General features: G+C 38.4%; 1 protein-coding gene across 2 annotated transcripts in view; it reads right to left on the minus strand.

Moving 5' to 3' along the window:
- CCSER1 (coiled-coil serine rich protein 1) overlaps positions 1-15,091 on the minus strand; it is a 1,276,721-nt gene that overhangs the window by 918,723 nt on the left and 342,907 nt on the right. For both annotated transcript variants that reach the window (XM_068975615.1, XM_068975616.1), the window contains exon 5: positions 10,436-10,643. In XM_068975615.1, coding sequence (XP_068831716.1) covers positions 10,436-10,643 — 208 coding nt within the window. The remainder of the gene's footprint in view (positions 1-10,435; positions 10,644-15,091) is intronic.

Consider the following 15,091-nt stretch of genomic DNA (forward strand, 5'->3'; position numbering starts at 1 on the left):
ATATCTTTTTACTAAAACAGATGTCAATGCTAATCACGCAATAATATTGCTTTTCTTGCTGACAATAAAGAGTAAGGACTCCCTGATTTCTGAATAGGTTTAATAAACAGATATAATTATTGCTCATTTTACATCAATTTTAAATATCAATTCTCTTCTGTTTTTTCAAATATTCTTTTATGAAGAAAAACAGAAGTAAAGAAAACAATCTCATTATATTCTGAATATTGACTTTATAGTGAATATCATTGCATATTTTTAAATTATAAAATTAAGTACCCTAAGGAAGCCCCTTGACTCTTCTTGTCAGCTTTCTTTTTTTACTTCCCTTTCACTTGTATTGATTTTTTAAAATTAAAATCCAGACCAAAGAGAGAGGTAGAAAACTGAATACTTGAATGTTACAGATTTTGAGATTAATATCTTTTAGTATAATAGTAATTATTAAGTATGCCTTGTTCAAAGAGGTTCAGGGGGGCGGTCCTAAGATGGGGGAGGAATAGGACGGGAAGACCACTTTCTCCCTCACAAATTCCTCAAAAGAACATTTCAACGCTGAGCAAACTCCACAAAACAGCTTCTGTAGGCTGGCAGAGGACATCAGGCACCCAGAAAAGCAGATCATTGTCTTCAAAAACAGGTAGGAAAAAATACAAAAGACGAAAAAAGAGACAAAGGAGGTGGGGTGGGAGCTCTGTCCCGGGAAGGGAAGCCCGTCCCGGGAAGGGAATTTTAAGAAGAGAGGTTTCCAAACACCAGGAAACAGTCTCCCTGCCGAGTCTGAGGTGAGCCTTGGAAGCACAGAGGGCGACATTACAGGAAGGAAAAATAAATAAATAATTAAAACCAACAGATTACAAGCCCAACAGTAACTCCCCCAGCGGAAAAGCAGCACAGACGCCTGCATCCGCCACCAGCAAGTGGGGGCAGGGCAGGGAAGCGTGGGAGGCTCGGGCTGCAGAGATTTGTAAGAATCGGGCAGGAATGCCCCACTCGTGACCACAGCGAACTAACTTGGGCTGGCAAACCAGACTGTGGGATAGCTACCACGCGAAAAGGTCGAACATAAGACACCGCCAGGACTGCGTACGGAACAAAGGACAGAATGGAAATAGCCGGCTGCAGAACATCCTGCGCCAGGGACAGGCAGCCAGAGCCGTTAAGGGCTGGAAAGGGGCAATCGCAGCCCTGGAGAGACTTTACCTACCAAACTGCAAGCAGGCTTCTTTGCTAAGACTTCTGGGGGTGCTGGACAGTCACCATCTGCCTTACAAGGGGCGCCAGCGGTACACCCAGAAAACTGAGCAGCAGAGACAGGAAAGGCAACAAGTCGCAGCAACCGCGCTCGCCAAACTCCTGAGCTACTTGGACCTGGGAAGGGCACAAAACGCAATCCCAACTGAATCTGTGCCTCTGAGGGCTACCTGAGCGCCGAACCTGAGCGGCTTAGACCGGGGAGGTGCACGCAGCCTAGGGCCAGCCTCAGACGGTTCCCTGCTGAGCAATGTAGAGCCAGAGTGGTTTGTGCGCCGCGAGCAGGGACAGGCCCAACGGGGCTGAGACGCTGCATGCACACGACAGTGTTATTTGTTTGCAGATCCCTCCCTCCCCACAGCATGACCAAACAAGTGTCCACCACCGACACCTCTGTGTCAAGATGGAAATCAGACACTGAAGAGACCAGCAAACAGAAGAAGTTAATCAGAAGGAACCACCTTGGAAGTGACCCCACACTGCCCACAACACCAGAGAAAGGGCCAGATATATCTTTACTATCTTTATGATCATTTGTTTTTTTTTTTCTTTTTCTTTTTTTCTTTTTTGTTGATGCCGTTATGGGGTTGTTTTTTTCTTCTTTTCTTTCTCTTCTTCTTTTTTTTTCTCCCTAACTTTTTAAAATTGTTAAGTCCTCTATTTCTCCTCTAACTTTTATTTCTATAACCTACCATTACTTTTCAAAAAAAAAAAAGACTATTTTTTAAAGCAAACACCATATATAGTCTTTGTGTGGTTGCTGTTGGTGTTTTTTAATAATTCTTGTGGCTTTGCTTTTTTTTGTTTTCTTGTTTTGTTTTGTTTTGTTTTTCCTTCTTTTTCTTTTCTTTAATATTGTATTTTTGAAAATCCAACCTCTACTCTAGATTTTTAATCTTTGCTTTTTGGTTTCTGTTGTCAATTTTGTACATTGAAAAACCCAAACTTCACTATCCAATTTTATCTGAGAGCAAGATTACTGGCTTGACCACTCTCTCCTCCTTTGGACTCTCCTTTTTCTCCACCAGGTGGCCTCTGTCTCTTCCCTCCCCCTTCTCTTCTCTATCCAACTCTGTGAATCTCTGTGTGTTCCAGACGGTGGAGAACACCTAAGGAACTGGTTACTGGCTGGATCTGTCTCTCTACTTTTCATTTCCCTCTTTTATCCTCCTGGCCACCTCTGTATACTTCCTCCCTCTCCTCTTCCCTGTATAACTAACTCCGTGAATACCTCTGAGCAGTCCAGATTGTGGACTGCACATAAGGAAGTGATTATTGGGTGGCTTGCTCACTCCTCTTTTGATCTCACTGCATCTCATTCCAGTCACCTCTAACTACCCCCTCCCTCTTCTCTTCTCCATGTAACTCAGTGAACCGCTTTGGGTGTCCCTCAATGTGGAGAAAATTTTCATCTTTAACCTAGATGTTTTATTATCAGTGCTGTATAGATGGAGAAGTCTACAGGCTACTGTAAAAATAAAACTGAAAACCAGAAGCAGGAAGCTTAAGTCTAAAGCCTGAGAACATCAGAGAACTCCTGAATCCAGGGAACATTAAGCAATAGGAGCTCATCAAATGCCTCCATACCTACACTGAAACCAAGCTCCACCCAAGGGCCAACAAGTTCCAGAGCAAGACATATCATGCAAATTCTCCAGAAACACAGGAACACACCCCTGAGCTTCAATATACAGACAGCTCAAAGTTACTCCAAAACCACTGACGTCTCATAACCCATTACTGGTCACTCCATTGCACTCCAGAGAGAAGAAACCCAGCTCCACCCACCAGAACTCCAACACACGCCTCCCTAACCAGGAAACCTTGACAGGCCACTGATACAACCCCACCCACAGTGAGGAAGCTCCGTAATAAAGAGATCTCCACAAATTCCCAGAATATAGAAAAGCCACCCCAAACGCAGCAATATAACCAAGATGAAGAGACAGAGGAATACTCAGCAGGTAACACAACAGGAGAAATGCCCACCAAACCAAACAAAAGATGAAGAGGTTGGGATTCTACCTGAGAAAGAATTCCGAATATTGACAGTGAAAATGACCCAAAATCTTGAAATCAAAATGGAATCACAGATAAATAGCCTGGAGAAAAGGATTGAGAAGATGCAAGAAAGGTTTAACAAGGACCTAGAAGAAATAAAAAAGAGTCAATATATAATGAATAACGCAATAAATGAGATCAGAAACACTCTGGAGGCAACAAATAGTAGAATAATGGAGGGAGAAGATAATCTCAGTGAAATAGAAGACAGAATGGTAGAAATAAATGAATCAGAGAGGAAACAAGAAAAACAAATTAAAAGAAATGAGGACAATCTCAGAGACCTCCAGGACAATATGAAATGCTCCAACATTCGAATTATAGGAGTCCCAGAAGAAGAAGACAAAAAGAAAGACCATGAGAAAATCCTTGAGGAGATAATAGTTGAAAACTTCCTTAAATGGGGAAGGAAATAATCACCCAAGTCCAAGAAACACGGAGAGTTCCAAATAGGATAAACCTAAGGTGAAACACCCCAAGACACATATTAATCAAATTAACAAAGATCAAACACAAAGAACAGATATTAAAAGCAGCAAGGGAAAAACAACAAATAACACACAAGGGGATTCCCATAAGGATAACAGCTGATCTTTCAATAGAAACTCTTCAGGCCAGGAGGGAATGGCAAGACATACTTAAAGTGATGAAAGAAAATAACCTACAGCCCAGATTACTGTACCCAGCAAGGATCTCATTCAAATACAAAAGAGAAATCAAAAGCTTTACAGACAAGCAAAAGCTGAGAGAATTCAACACCACCAAGCCAGCTCTCCAACAAACACTAAAGGATATTCTCTAGACAGGAAACACAAAAAAAGTGTATAAACCCAAACCCAAAACAATAAAGTAAATGATAACGGGATCATACTATCAATAATTACCTTAAACATAAATGGGTTGAATGCCCCAACCAAAAGGCAAAGACTGGCTGAATGGATACAAAAACAAGACTCGTATATATGCTGCTTACAAGAGACCCACCTCAAAACAAGGGACACATACAGACTGAAAGTGAAGGGCTGGAAAAAGATATACCACGCAAATAGAGACCAAAAGAAAGCAGGAGTGGCAATACTCAATCCGATAAAATAGACTTTAAAACAAAGGCTGTGAAAAGAGACAAAGAAGGCCACTACATAATGATCAAAGGATCAATCCAAGAAGAAGATATAACAATTATAAATATATATGCACCCAACATAGGAGCACTGCAATATGTAAGACAAATGCTAACAAGTATGAAAGGGGAGATTAACAATAACACAATAATAGTGGGAGACTTTAATACACCACTCACACCTATGGACAGATCAACTAAACAGAAAATTAACAAAGAAACACAATCTTTAAATGATACAATAGACCAGTTAGACCTAATCGATATCTATAGGACATTTCACCCCAGAACAATGAATTTCACCTTTTTCTCAAGTGCCCATGGAACCTTCTCCAGGGTAGATCACATCCTGGGCCATAAATCTAACCTTCATAAATTTAAAAAAATCGAAATCATTCCAAGCATCTTTTCTGACCATAATGCATTAAGATTAGATCTCAATTACAGGAGAAAAACTATTAAAAATTCCAACATATGGAGACTGACAACACGCTTCTGAATAACCAACAAATCACAGAAGAAATCAAAAAAGATATCAAAATATGCATAGAAACAAATGAAAATGAAAATACAACAACCCAAAACCTGTGGGACACTGTAAAAGCAGTGCTAAGAGGAAAGTTCATAGTAATACAGGCATACCTCAAGAAATAAGAAAAAAGTCAAATAAATAACCTAACTCTACACCTAAAGCAACTAGAAAAGGAAGAATTGGAGAACCCCAGAGTTAGTAGAAGGAAAGAAATCTTAAAAATTAGGGCAGAAATAAATGCAAAAGAAACAAAAGAGACCATAGCAAAAATCAACAAAGGCAAAAGCTGGTTCTTTGAAAGGATAAATAAAATTGACAAACCATTAGCCAGACTCATCAAGAAACAAAGAGAGAAAAATCAAATCAATAAAATTAGAAATGAAAATGGAGAGATCACAACAGACAACACAGAAATACAAAGGATCATAAGAGACTACTATCAGCAATTATATGCCAATAAAATGGACAACGTGGAAGAAATGGACAAATTCTTAGAAAAGTACAACTTTCCAAAACTGAACCAGGAAGAAATAGAAAATCTTAACAGACCCATCACAAGCACGGAAATTGAAACTGTAATCAGAAATCTTCCAGCAAACAAAAGCCCAGGTCCAGACGGCTTCACAGCTGAATTCTACCAAAAATTTCAAGAAGAGCTAACACCTGTCCTCCTCAAACTCTTCCAGAAAATTGCAGAGGAAGGTAAACTTCCAAACTCATTCAATGAGGCCACCATCACCCTAATACCAAAATCTGACAAAGATACCACAAAAAAAGAAAACTACAGGCCAATATCACTGATGAACATAGATGCAAAAATCCTCAACAAAATTCTAGCAATCAGAATCCAACAACACATTAAAAAGATCATACACCATGACCAAGTGGGCTTTATCCCAGGGATGCAAGGATTCTTCAATATCCACAAATCAATCAATGTAATTCACCACATTAACAAATTGAAAAATAAAAGCCATATGATTATCTCAATAGATGCAGAGAAGGCCTTTGACAAAATTCAACATCCATTTATGATAAAAACTCTCCAGAAAGCAGGAATAGAAGGAACATACCTCAACATACTAAAAGCTATATATGACAAACCCACAGCAAACATTATCCTCAATGGTGAAAAATTGAAAGCATTTCCCCTAAAGTCAGGAACAAGACAAGGGTGTCCACTTTCACCGCTACTGTTCAACATAGTTTTGGAAGTTTTGGCCACAGCAATCAGAGCAGAAAAAGAAATAAAAGGAATCCAAATTGGAAAAGAAGAAGTAAAACTCTCACTGTTTGCAGATGATATGATCCTCTACATAGAAAACCCTAAAGACTCCACCAGAAAATTACTAGAGCTAATCAATGGATATAGTAAAGTTGCAGGATATAAAATCAACACACAGAAATCCCTTGCATTCCTATACACTAATAATGAGAAAGTAGAAAAAGAAATTAAGGAAACAATTCCATTCACCACTGCAACGAAAAGAATAAAATACTTTAGGAATATATCTACCTAAAGAAACTAAAGACCTATATATAGAAAACTATAAAACACAGATGAAAGAAATCAAAGAGGACACTAATAGATGGAGAAATATACCATGTTCATGGATCAGAAGAATCAATATAGTGAAAATGAGTATACTACCCAAAGCAATCTACAGATTCAATGCAATCCCTATAGAGCTACCAGTGATATTATTCACAGAACTAGAACAAATAATTTCAAGAATTGTATGGAAATACAAAAAACCTCGAATAGCCAAAGCAAACTTGAGAAAGAAGAATGGAACTGGAGGAATTAACTTGCCTGACTTCAGGCTCTACTACAAAGCCACAGTCATCAAGACAGTATGGTACTGGCACAAAGACAGAAATATAGATCAATGGAACAAAACAGAAAGCCCAGAGATAAATCCACACACATATGGACACCTTATCTTTGACAAAGGAGGCAAGAATATACAATGGAGTAAAGACAATCTCTTTAACAAGTGGTGCTGGGAAAACTGGTCAACCACTTGTAAAAGAATGAAACTAGATCACTTTCTAACACCACACACAAAAATAAACTCAAAATGGATTAAAGATCTAAATGTAAGACCCGAAACTATAAAACTCTTCGAGGAGAACATAGGCAAAACACACTCCGACATAAATCACAGCAGGATCCTCTATGATCCACCTCCCAGAATTCTGGAAATAAAAGCAAAAATAAACAAATGGGATCTAATTAAAATTAAAAGCTTCTGCACAACAAAGGAAATGATAAGCAAGGTGAAAAGACAGCCTTCTGAATGGGAGAAAATCATAGCAAATGAAGCAACTGACAAACAACTAATCTCAAAAATATACAAGCAACTTATGCAGCTCAATTCCAGAAAAATAAACGACCCAATCAAAAAATGGGCCAAAGAACTAAATAGACATTTCTCCAAAGAAGACATACAGATGGCTAACAAACACATGAAAAGATGCTCAACATCACTTATTATTAGAGAAATGCAAATCAAAACCACAATGAGGTACCACTTCACACCAGTAAGAATGTCTGCAATCCAAAACTCTGCAAGCAATAAATGCTGGAGAGGGTGTGGAGAAAAGGGAACCCTCTTACACTGTTGGTGGGAATGCAAACTAGTACAGCCACTATGGAAAACAGTGTGGAGATTCCTTAAAAAATTGCAAATAGAACTGCCTTATGACCCAGCAATCCAACTGCTGGGCATACACACCGAGGAAACCAAAATTGAAAGAGACACATGTACCCCAATGTTCATCACAGCACTGTTTATAATAGCCAGAACATGGAAACAACCTAGATGTCCATCAGCAGATGAATGGATAAGAAAGCAGTGGTACATATACACAATGGAGTATTACTCAGCCATTAAAAGGAATACATTTGAATCAGTTCTAATGAGATGGATGAAACTGGAGCTGATTATACAGAGTGAAGTAAGCCAGAAAGAAAAACACCAATATAGTATACTAACACATATATATGGAATTTAGAAAGATGGCAATGATGACCCTGTATGTAAGACAGCAAAAGAGACACAGATGTGTAGAGCGGACTTTTGGACTCAGAGGGAGAGGGAGAGGGTGGGATGATTTGGGAGAATGGCATTGAAACATGTATACTATCATGTAAGAAACGAATTGCCAGTCTATGTCCGATGCAGGATACAAAATGCTTGGGGCTGGTGCATGGGGATGACCCAGAGAGATGTTATGGGGAGGGATGTGGGAGGGGGGTTCATATTTGGGATCGCATGTACATCCATGGTGTATTCATGTCAATGTATGGCAAAACCAATACAGTATTGTAAAGTAAAATAAAGTAAAAATAAAAATTAAAAAAAAAAAAAAAACAAAGAGGTTCAGACTATATGTCAAGCAAATGGTCAGGGAGCCTGGAGTAGAGCAGAAAAAACACGCTGTCAATATAGAAACTGTATAGTCATAAATATAGTGGTGTGCTGGTAAATATTTAACAGCAGCTCACCAAAATTTAGGGCTTCCCAGGTGGCACAGAGGTAAAGCCTCTGCCTTCAATGCAGGAGAAGCAGGAGACACAAGTTCAATCCCTGAGTGGGAAAGATCCCTTGGAGAAGGAAATGGAAATCCACTATAGTATTTTTGCCTGGAAAATTCCATGAAAAGAGGAGTCTATGGGTTCGCAAAGAATTGGAAATGACCGAACAACTGAACACACACACACACACACACAAATTAAAAATCCCTACCTTGTAGTGTATGCCAATTTCTGTAGCATAACACTCCCTTATGGCTGTTTTCAAGCTACCAAAGTGACTTAAATAAATCTACAATTGGGAAATGTGTACAGCACTATTATATACTATTTCCTCATAAAGATTCAATAGATGTAAATATGTAAATAAGCTCACAAGTGTAATTCAACGGAAAATATAGTAAAGTTAGTTGGAAATGTAGAGCTTTGAGTACTAATTACCTTTTAAAAATACATTTTTTAAATTATAAATATATATAATTTAACCTTTTTAATGTCTATGCTTAACTGCTTAACACGCCACTTCTAAACACAACTGCATAGATTCCAGACACAAAGACTACCCTGGTAGTATAAGCTGGTACAGAATGCAGAGATTTCTTCCAGTATTTACTTTAATAGCTAACATAAATACATGACTGGATGTCCCCCGTAGTCTGTAACAACCATTTCTCTTAAGTTCCTTTCTTTCCTTGATTCAATTCTGGCCTCTAGTGGTAGCTGCTAGTGTTATTATTATTGTCATTGTTAGAAAAGGGAGTACAACCTGGTCATCATTGTAAGGAGCCACAACACCAGCCATACTAAACAGTTACATTTCTCTGTTTTCACAGTATTTATTAATATATTTTAAAAAATAATGGGAAAGAAATTAAATAATAATGGGATATAATAAAAAGTCACACTGGGAGTCAGAAATCTCAGACTGTTGTTCTGAATTCTACCGACTAGAGGAAAGTTATTAAAATTTTGGTCCTTTCATTTCACATCTTTGAAATAATATTGTATACATTTTTATAGAAATCTTCTAAAGAAAATAACTTTTAACTATGAAAATAAAACCATAACATAGTTGAATCCTAAATAGTGGTTGATTCTTGGATGTAAAGATCAAAGACTTCCCCGAGTATTTTACTAACTAGTTCATTATCTAATTGAGCATAGGCTGCAAGAGGGCAGCTGTATTCAAAGGGCAAAATCAGTCAAACATTAAGATTGATTTTATTAGTTTAATTGTTATTTGAAAAAAATGCCTAAATAAACTAGTTTTATGGTATCATACAACATCTCTATATCATCAGAGTGAAATCCTGTTGAAAGGTCTCTAAACAGCTTTTAATAATATATAAACATAACGATCAGAGAAGGCAATGGCACCCCACTCCAGTACTCTTGCCTGGAAAATCCCATGAATGGAGGAGCCTGGTAGGCTGCAGTCATGGGGTCACAAAGAGTCGGACACAACTGAGCGACTTCACTTTCACTTTTCACTTCCATGCATTGGAGAAGGAAATGGCAACCCACTCCAGCATTCTTGCCTGGAGAATCCCAGGGACCAGGGAGCCTGGTGGGCTGCCGTCTATGGGGTCGTTCATAGTCGGACACGACTGAAGCAACTTAGCAGCAGCAAACATCGTTATGCCCATCGCTGATGCCCATTTTTCTTTATCCAACCTTCCCAAGACTAGGTATCAGGTTATTCTCTTTTCAGTTTCTCTGCAGAATCTTAGAATCTTTGAGTTGAAGAGTACCTTATAAAACAGAACTACAAACACTTCATTTGGCATATGAGAAAGGCTAAGTTCCAAGAGAATAGTTGACCCCTGCCCTGCGTTATGCAGTTAATTATTGAAAGAAGAGAGACTAACCAGGTCTACAGACTTCACTATCTACCAGCAGTAAAAATATCAATCTTACAGCAGATCATTACCTCTTGAAGAACTCTCTTCATCTTTAATAATAATGTCTTGACAGCCGTGCAGTCCTGTAACATCAGTCTGAATGGCAGAGAATCTATGCCTCCATTTTCTTCCACACTTGGCAGGGGCCAATCTGCAGATGGACTGCTAGGCACTCCCCTGATATGGGAATATCTGGCTTCCTGATCAATGTCTTTTGCTAATTTCAGGGAAAGGTTCCTAAGGGGGAAAAAAAAAAAGAAAAGAACAAAAATTACTATGTAGCATATTCAGAGCAGTATTTACCAAGCCACTGATCAATGTTAGGAGTGAGCTGGAAAAAATTCCTTGTGACTCTCATTATTTCCTCATATTAGTCTGAAAATTTTGAAACCTTTTGTCCAAATTATTAAATGGTTCAATTTTATATATAGCAGTAGTAAGATTCGATGAGAATCACTGTTTCAGAATGTGCTTTTTTTTTTCTCCAACTGAAATTCAATTTACACACAATAACAAACTGTTTACACTTATTTAACCCTTTCAAAATTTTGAAAGCCAAAAGAAATCACTGAAAGTGAAATTTAATGTAGTGGTTTTCTGAAAATAATGTTTAAAAATTATCTGACAAGAAAAGATTAAGATAGCAATATTGGCATAAACTACCGTTGGTAATTATTATTTTAAATTACTAAATCAATCAATTGTGTATTAAGCCACTTTGTGGATTAAGAAAGACAAGTATGCATAAGATTTTATGTGAGAATAGTGAAGTAAATGTAAGGTGTATGGCACCCCACTCCAGTACTCTTGCCTGGAAAATCCCATGGACGGAGGAGCCTGGTAGGCTGCAGTCCATGGGGTTGCTAAGAGTCGGACACAACTGAGCGACTTCACTTTGACTTTTCACTTTGATGCATTGGAGAAGGAAATGGCAACCCACTCCAGTATTCTTGCCTGGAGAATCCCAGGGATGGGGGAGCCTGGTGGACTGCCATCTATGGGGTCACACAGAGTCAGACACGACTGAAGCGACTTAGCAGCAGTAGCAGCAGCAGTACGCATAAGATTTTATGTGAAAATAGTGAAGTAAATGTAAGGTGTATAACTCCATATATAATGAGCATGCTTATCAAATAATCAATCATTAAATATTTAGTACAGTAATATGTGGAAAACTATTTATTTTGCTCGACTTGCTAATCAACAGATACTTTAAAATTATGCATTTCAAAAATACTTTCACACACTTTAATTAAAGGTGTGTATAAAGAAAAGATATTAAGATTTACAGTTTTCACACGTGTTTAAGAGGCAGATATAAAAATATATGAAAGGAGGAGTTTATGAAAATGGTCATTTTTAATGGGTTTGTCTAAATTTATCTCCATTCATTAAAACCAAGGACCTACACAATAATGACAATTAAACTCATAGCTCAGGAAATTTATGAAACAATACTTTAGGACTTTTGCTCAATTTCAAAAGCTTTTATGTATATTATTCTCTGAAGTAAATGACAAGGTCACTTGGCAACCTAAATTAAAAAACAGAGTTGCCTTGGAGCTTGCCACTAAGTTCAGGTAAAGGTGCAAATTAAACAGAATTTCCTTGGTTAATTTTATCCAAATGTGATCATTCAATTTATAAAACATTGCACAATCGTAAAGAAAACACATTTTTGGATCACACAAATGTTTACTTGTCTTCACAGGTATATTCATTAATCACAATTGTCATTTCAAATGGTAAGATATTAATTACTACCCCCTCTTTATGTTTATAATGAAATCATAAATAAGTAGTCAAAGCTAACATTTTTTAAGGATTGACTGTAGGCCAAGTACTGTGAAAACCATTTCATGTGTGTTAATTTATTCAAATGCTAAACAAGACCAAGAGTTAAACATAGTATGTTCATTTTTCATGTGAGTAAACAGGCCTAGAGAATTTCTCAAATTTAAATAGCCTGAGAGACTTCCCTGACAGTTCAGTGGTTAAGACTCCCAGCTTCCAATACATGGGGCATGAGTTTGATCCCTGATCTGGGAAAACTAAGATCCCACAGTACTGCAGATTGCACCCAAAAAAAGTTGACCTGAGGTGAATCAACCTAAGTACATAAGCAGGATAAGACTGTTTTCCTACTAACCACATAATGTATATATAAGACTTTGCTTACTAGCCACCAGGGAAGTCCTAATATATGTGTGTGTCAGTCAATCAGTTAGTCAGTTCAGTTGCTCAGTTGTGTGTGACAATGCGACCCCATGATTCACAGCACACCAGGCCTTCCTGTCCATCACCAACTATCAGAGTTCACTCAAACTCATGTGCATCAGTTGGTGATGCCATCCAGCCATCTCATCCTTGTTGTCCCCTTCTCCTCCTGCCCCCAATTCCTCCCAGCATCAGGGTCTTTTCCAGTGAGTGAACTCTTCGCATGAGGTGGCCAAAGTATTGGAGTTTCAGCTTTAGCATCACTCCTTCCAAAGAACACCCAGGAATTATCTCCTTTAGGATGGACTGGTTGAATCTCCTTGCAGTCATCAGGATTCTCAAGAGTCTTTTTCAATACCACAGTTCAAAAGCATCAATTCTTCAGCACCCAGCTTTCTTCACAGTCCAACTCTCACATCCATACATGACCACTGGAAAAACCATAGCCTTGATTAGACAGACCTTTGTCAGCAAAGTAATATCTCTCCTTTTTAATATGCTCTCTAGGTTGGTCATAACTTTCCTTACAAGGAATAAGCGTCTTTTAATTTCATGGTGGCAATCACCATCTGCAGTGATTTTGGGGCCCAAAAAAATAAAGACACTGTTTCCACTATTTCCCTATTTATCTGCCATGAAGTGATGGGATCAGATGCCATGATCTTTGTTTTCTGAATGTTGAGTTTTAAGCCAACTATTTCACTCTCCTCTTTCACTTTCATCAAGAGGCTTTTGAGTTCCTCTTCACTTTTTGCCGTAAGGGTGGTGTCATCTGCATATCTGAGATTCTTGATATTTCTCCCAGCAATCTTGATTCCAGCTTGTGCTTCTTCCACCCCAGGGTTTCTCATGATGTACTCTGCATATAAGTTAAATAAGCAGGGTGACAATATACAGCCTTGACATACTCCTTTTCCTATTTGGAACCAGTCTGTTGTTCCATGTCCAGTTCTAACTATTGCTTCCTGACCTGCATACAGATTTCTCAAGAGGCAGGACAGGTGGTCTAGTATTCCCATCTCTTTCAGAATTTTCCACAGTTTATTGTGATCCACACAGTCAAAGACTTTGGCATAGTCAATAAAGCAGAAATACATGTGTTTCTGGATCTCTCTTGCTGTTTTGATGATCCAGTGGATGTTGGCAATTTGATCTCTGGTTCCTCTGCCTTTTCTAAAACCAGCTTGAACATCTGGAAGTTCATGGTTCTTGTACTACTGAAGCCTGGCTTGGAGAATTTTGAGCATTACTTTACTAGCATGTGAGATGAGTGTAATTGTGCAGTAGTTTGAGCATTCTTTGGCATTGCCTTTCTTTGGAATTGGAATGAAAACTGACCTTTTCCAGTCCTGTGGCCATTGTTGAGTTTTCTAAATGTGCCGGCATATTGAGTGCAGCACTTTCACAGCATCATCTTTCAGGATTTGAAATAGCTCAACTGGAATTCCATCGCCTCCACTAGTTTTGTTTGTAGCAATGCTTTCTAAGGCCCACATGACTTCACATTCCAGGATGTCTGGCTCTAGGTGAGTGATCATACCGTCATGATTATCTTGGTCGTGAAGATCTTTTTTGTACAGTTCTTCTGTGTATTCTTGCCACCTCTTCTTAATATCTTATGCTTCTGTTAGGACCATACCATTTCTGACCTTTACAGAGCCCATCTTTGCTTGAAATGTTCCCTTGGTAACTAATTTTCTTGAAGAGATCTCTAGTCTTTCCCATTCTGTTGTTTTCCTCTATTTCTTTGCATTGATTGCTGAGGAAGGCTTTCTTATCTCTCCTTACTAGTCTTTGGAATGCTGCATTCAAATGGGAATATCTTTCCTTTTCTCCTTTGCTTTTCACGTCTCTTCTTTTCACAGCTATTTGTAAGGCCTCTTCAGACAGCCATTTTGCTTTTTTTGCATTTCTTTTCCATGGGGATGGTCTTGATCCCTGTCTCCTGTACAATGTCATGAACCTCCATCCATAGTTCATCAGGCACTCTATCAGATCAAGTCCCTTAAATCTGTTTCTCACTTCCACTGTATAACCATAAGGGATTTGATTTAAATCATACCTGAATGATCTAGTGGTTTTCCCTACTTTCTTCAATTTAGTCTGAATTTGGCAATAAGGAGTTCATGATCTGAACACAGTCAGCTCCCGGTCTTGCTTTTGCTGACTGTGTAGAGCTTCTCCATGTTTGGCTGCAAAGAATATAATCAATCTTGATTTCGGTGTTGACCATCTAGTGATGTCCGTGTGTGTGTGTACACACTCACACACACACACACACACACACACACACACACACACACACACATATATAAAATAATGTACCTCAGGTAGCCCTGTAAGGACTTCATATATGCTAAACCATTTAGTACTCATAAAACTCTTTTAGGTATTATAATTCTTACCTGACAGTGAGGGATTTGAGTCTCAGTGAGACTCATATTAAGGTACATGCTGATAGCAACACA

The sequence above is a fragment of the Capricornis sumatraensis genome, chromosome 7 (genome assembly GCF_032405125.1).
Source record: "Capricornis sumatraensis isolate serow.1 chromosome 7, serow.2, whole genome shotgun sequence".
NCBI classification, from domain to species: Eukaryota; Metazoa; Chordata; class Mammalia; order Artiodactyla; family Bovidae; genus Capricornis; species Capricornis sumatraensis.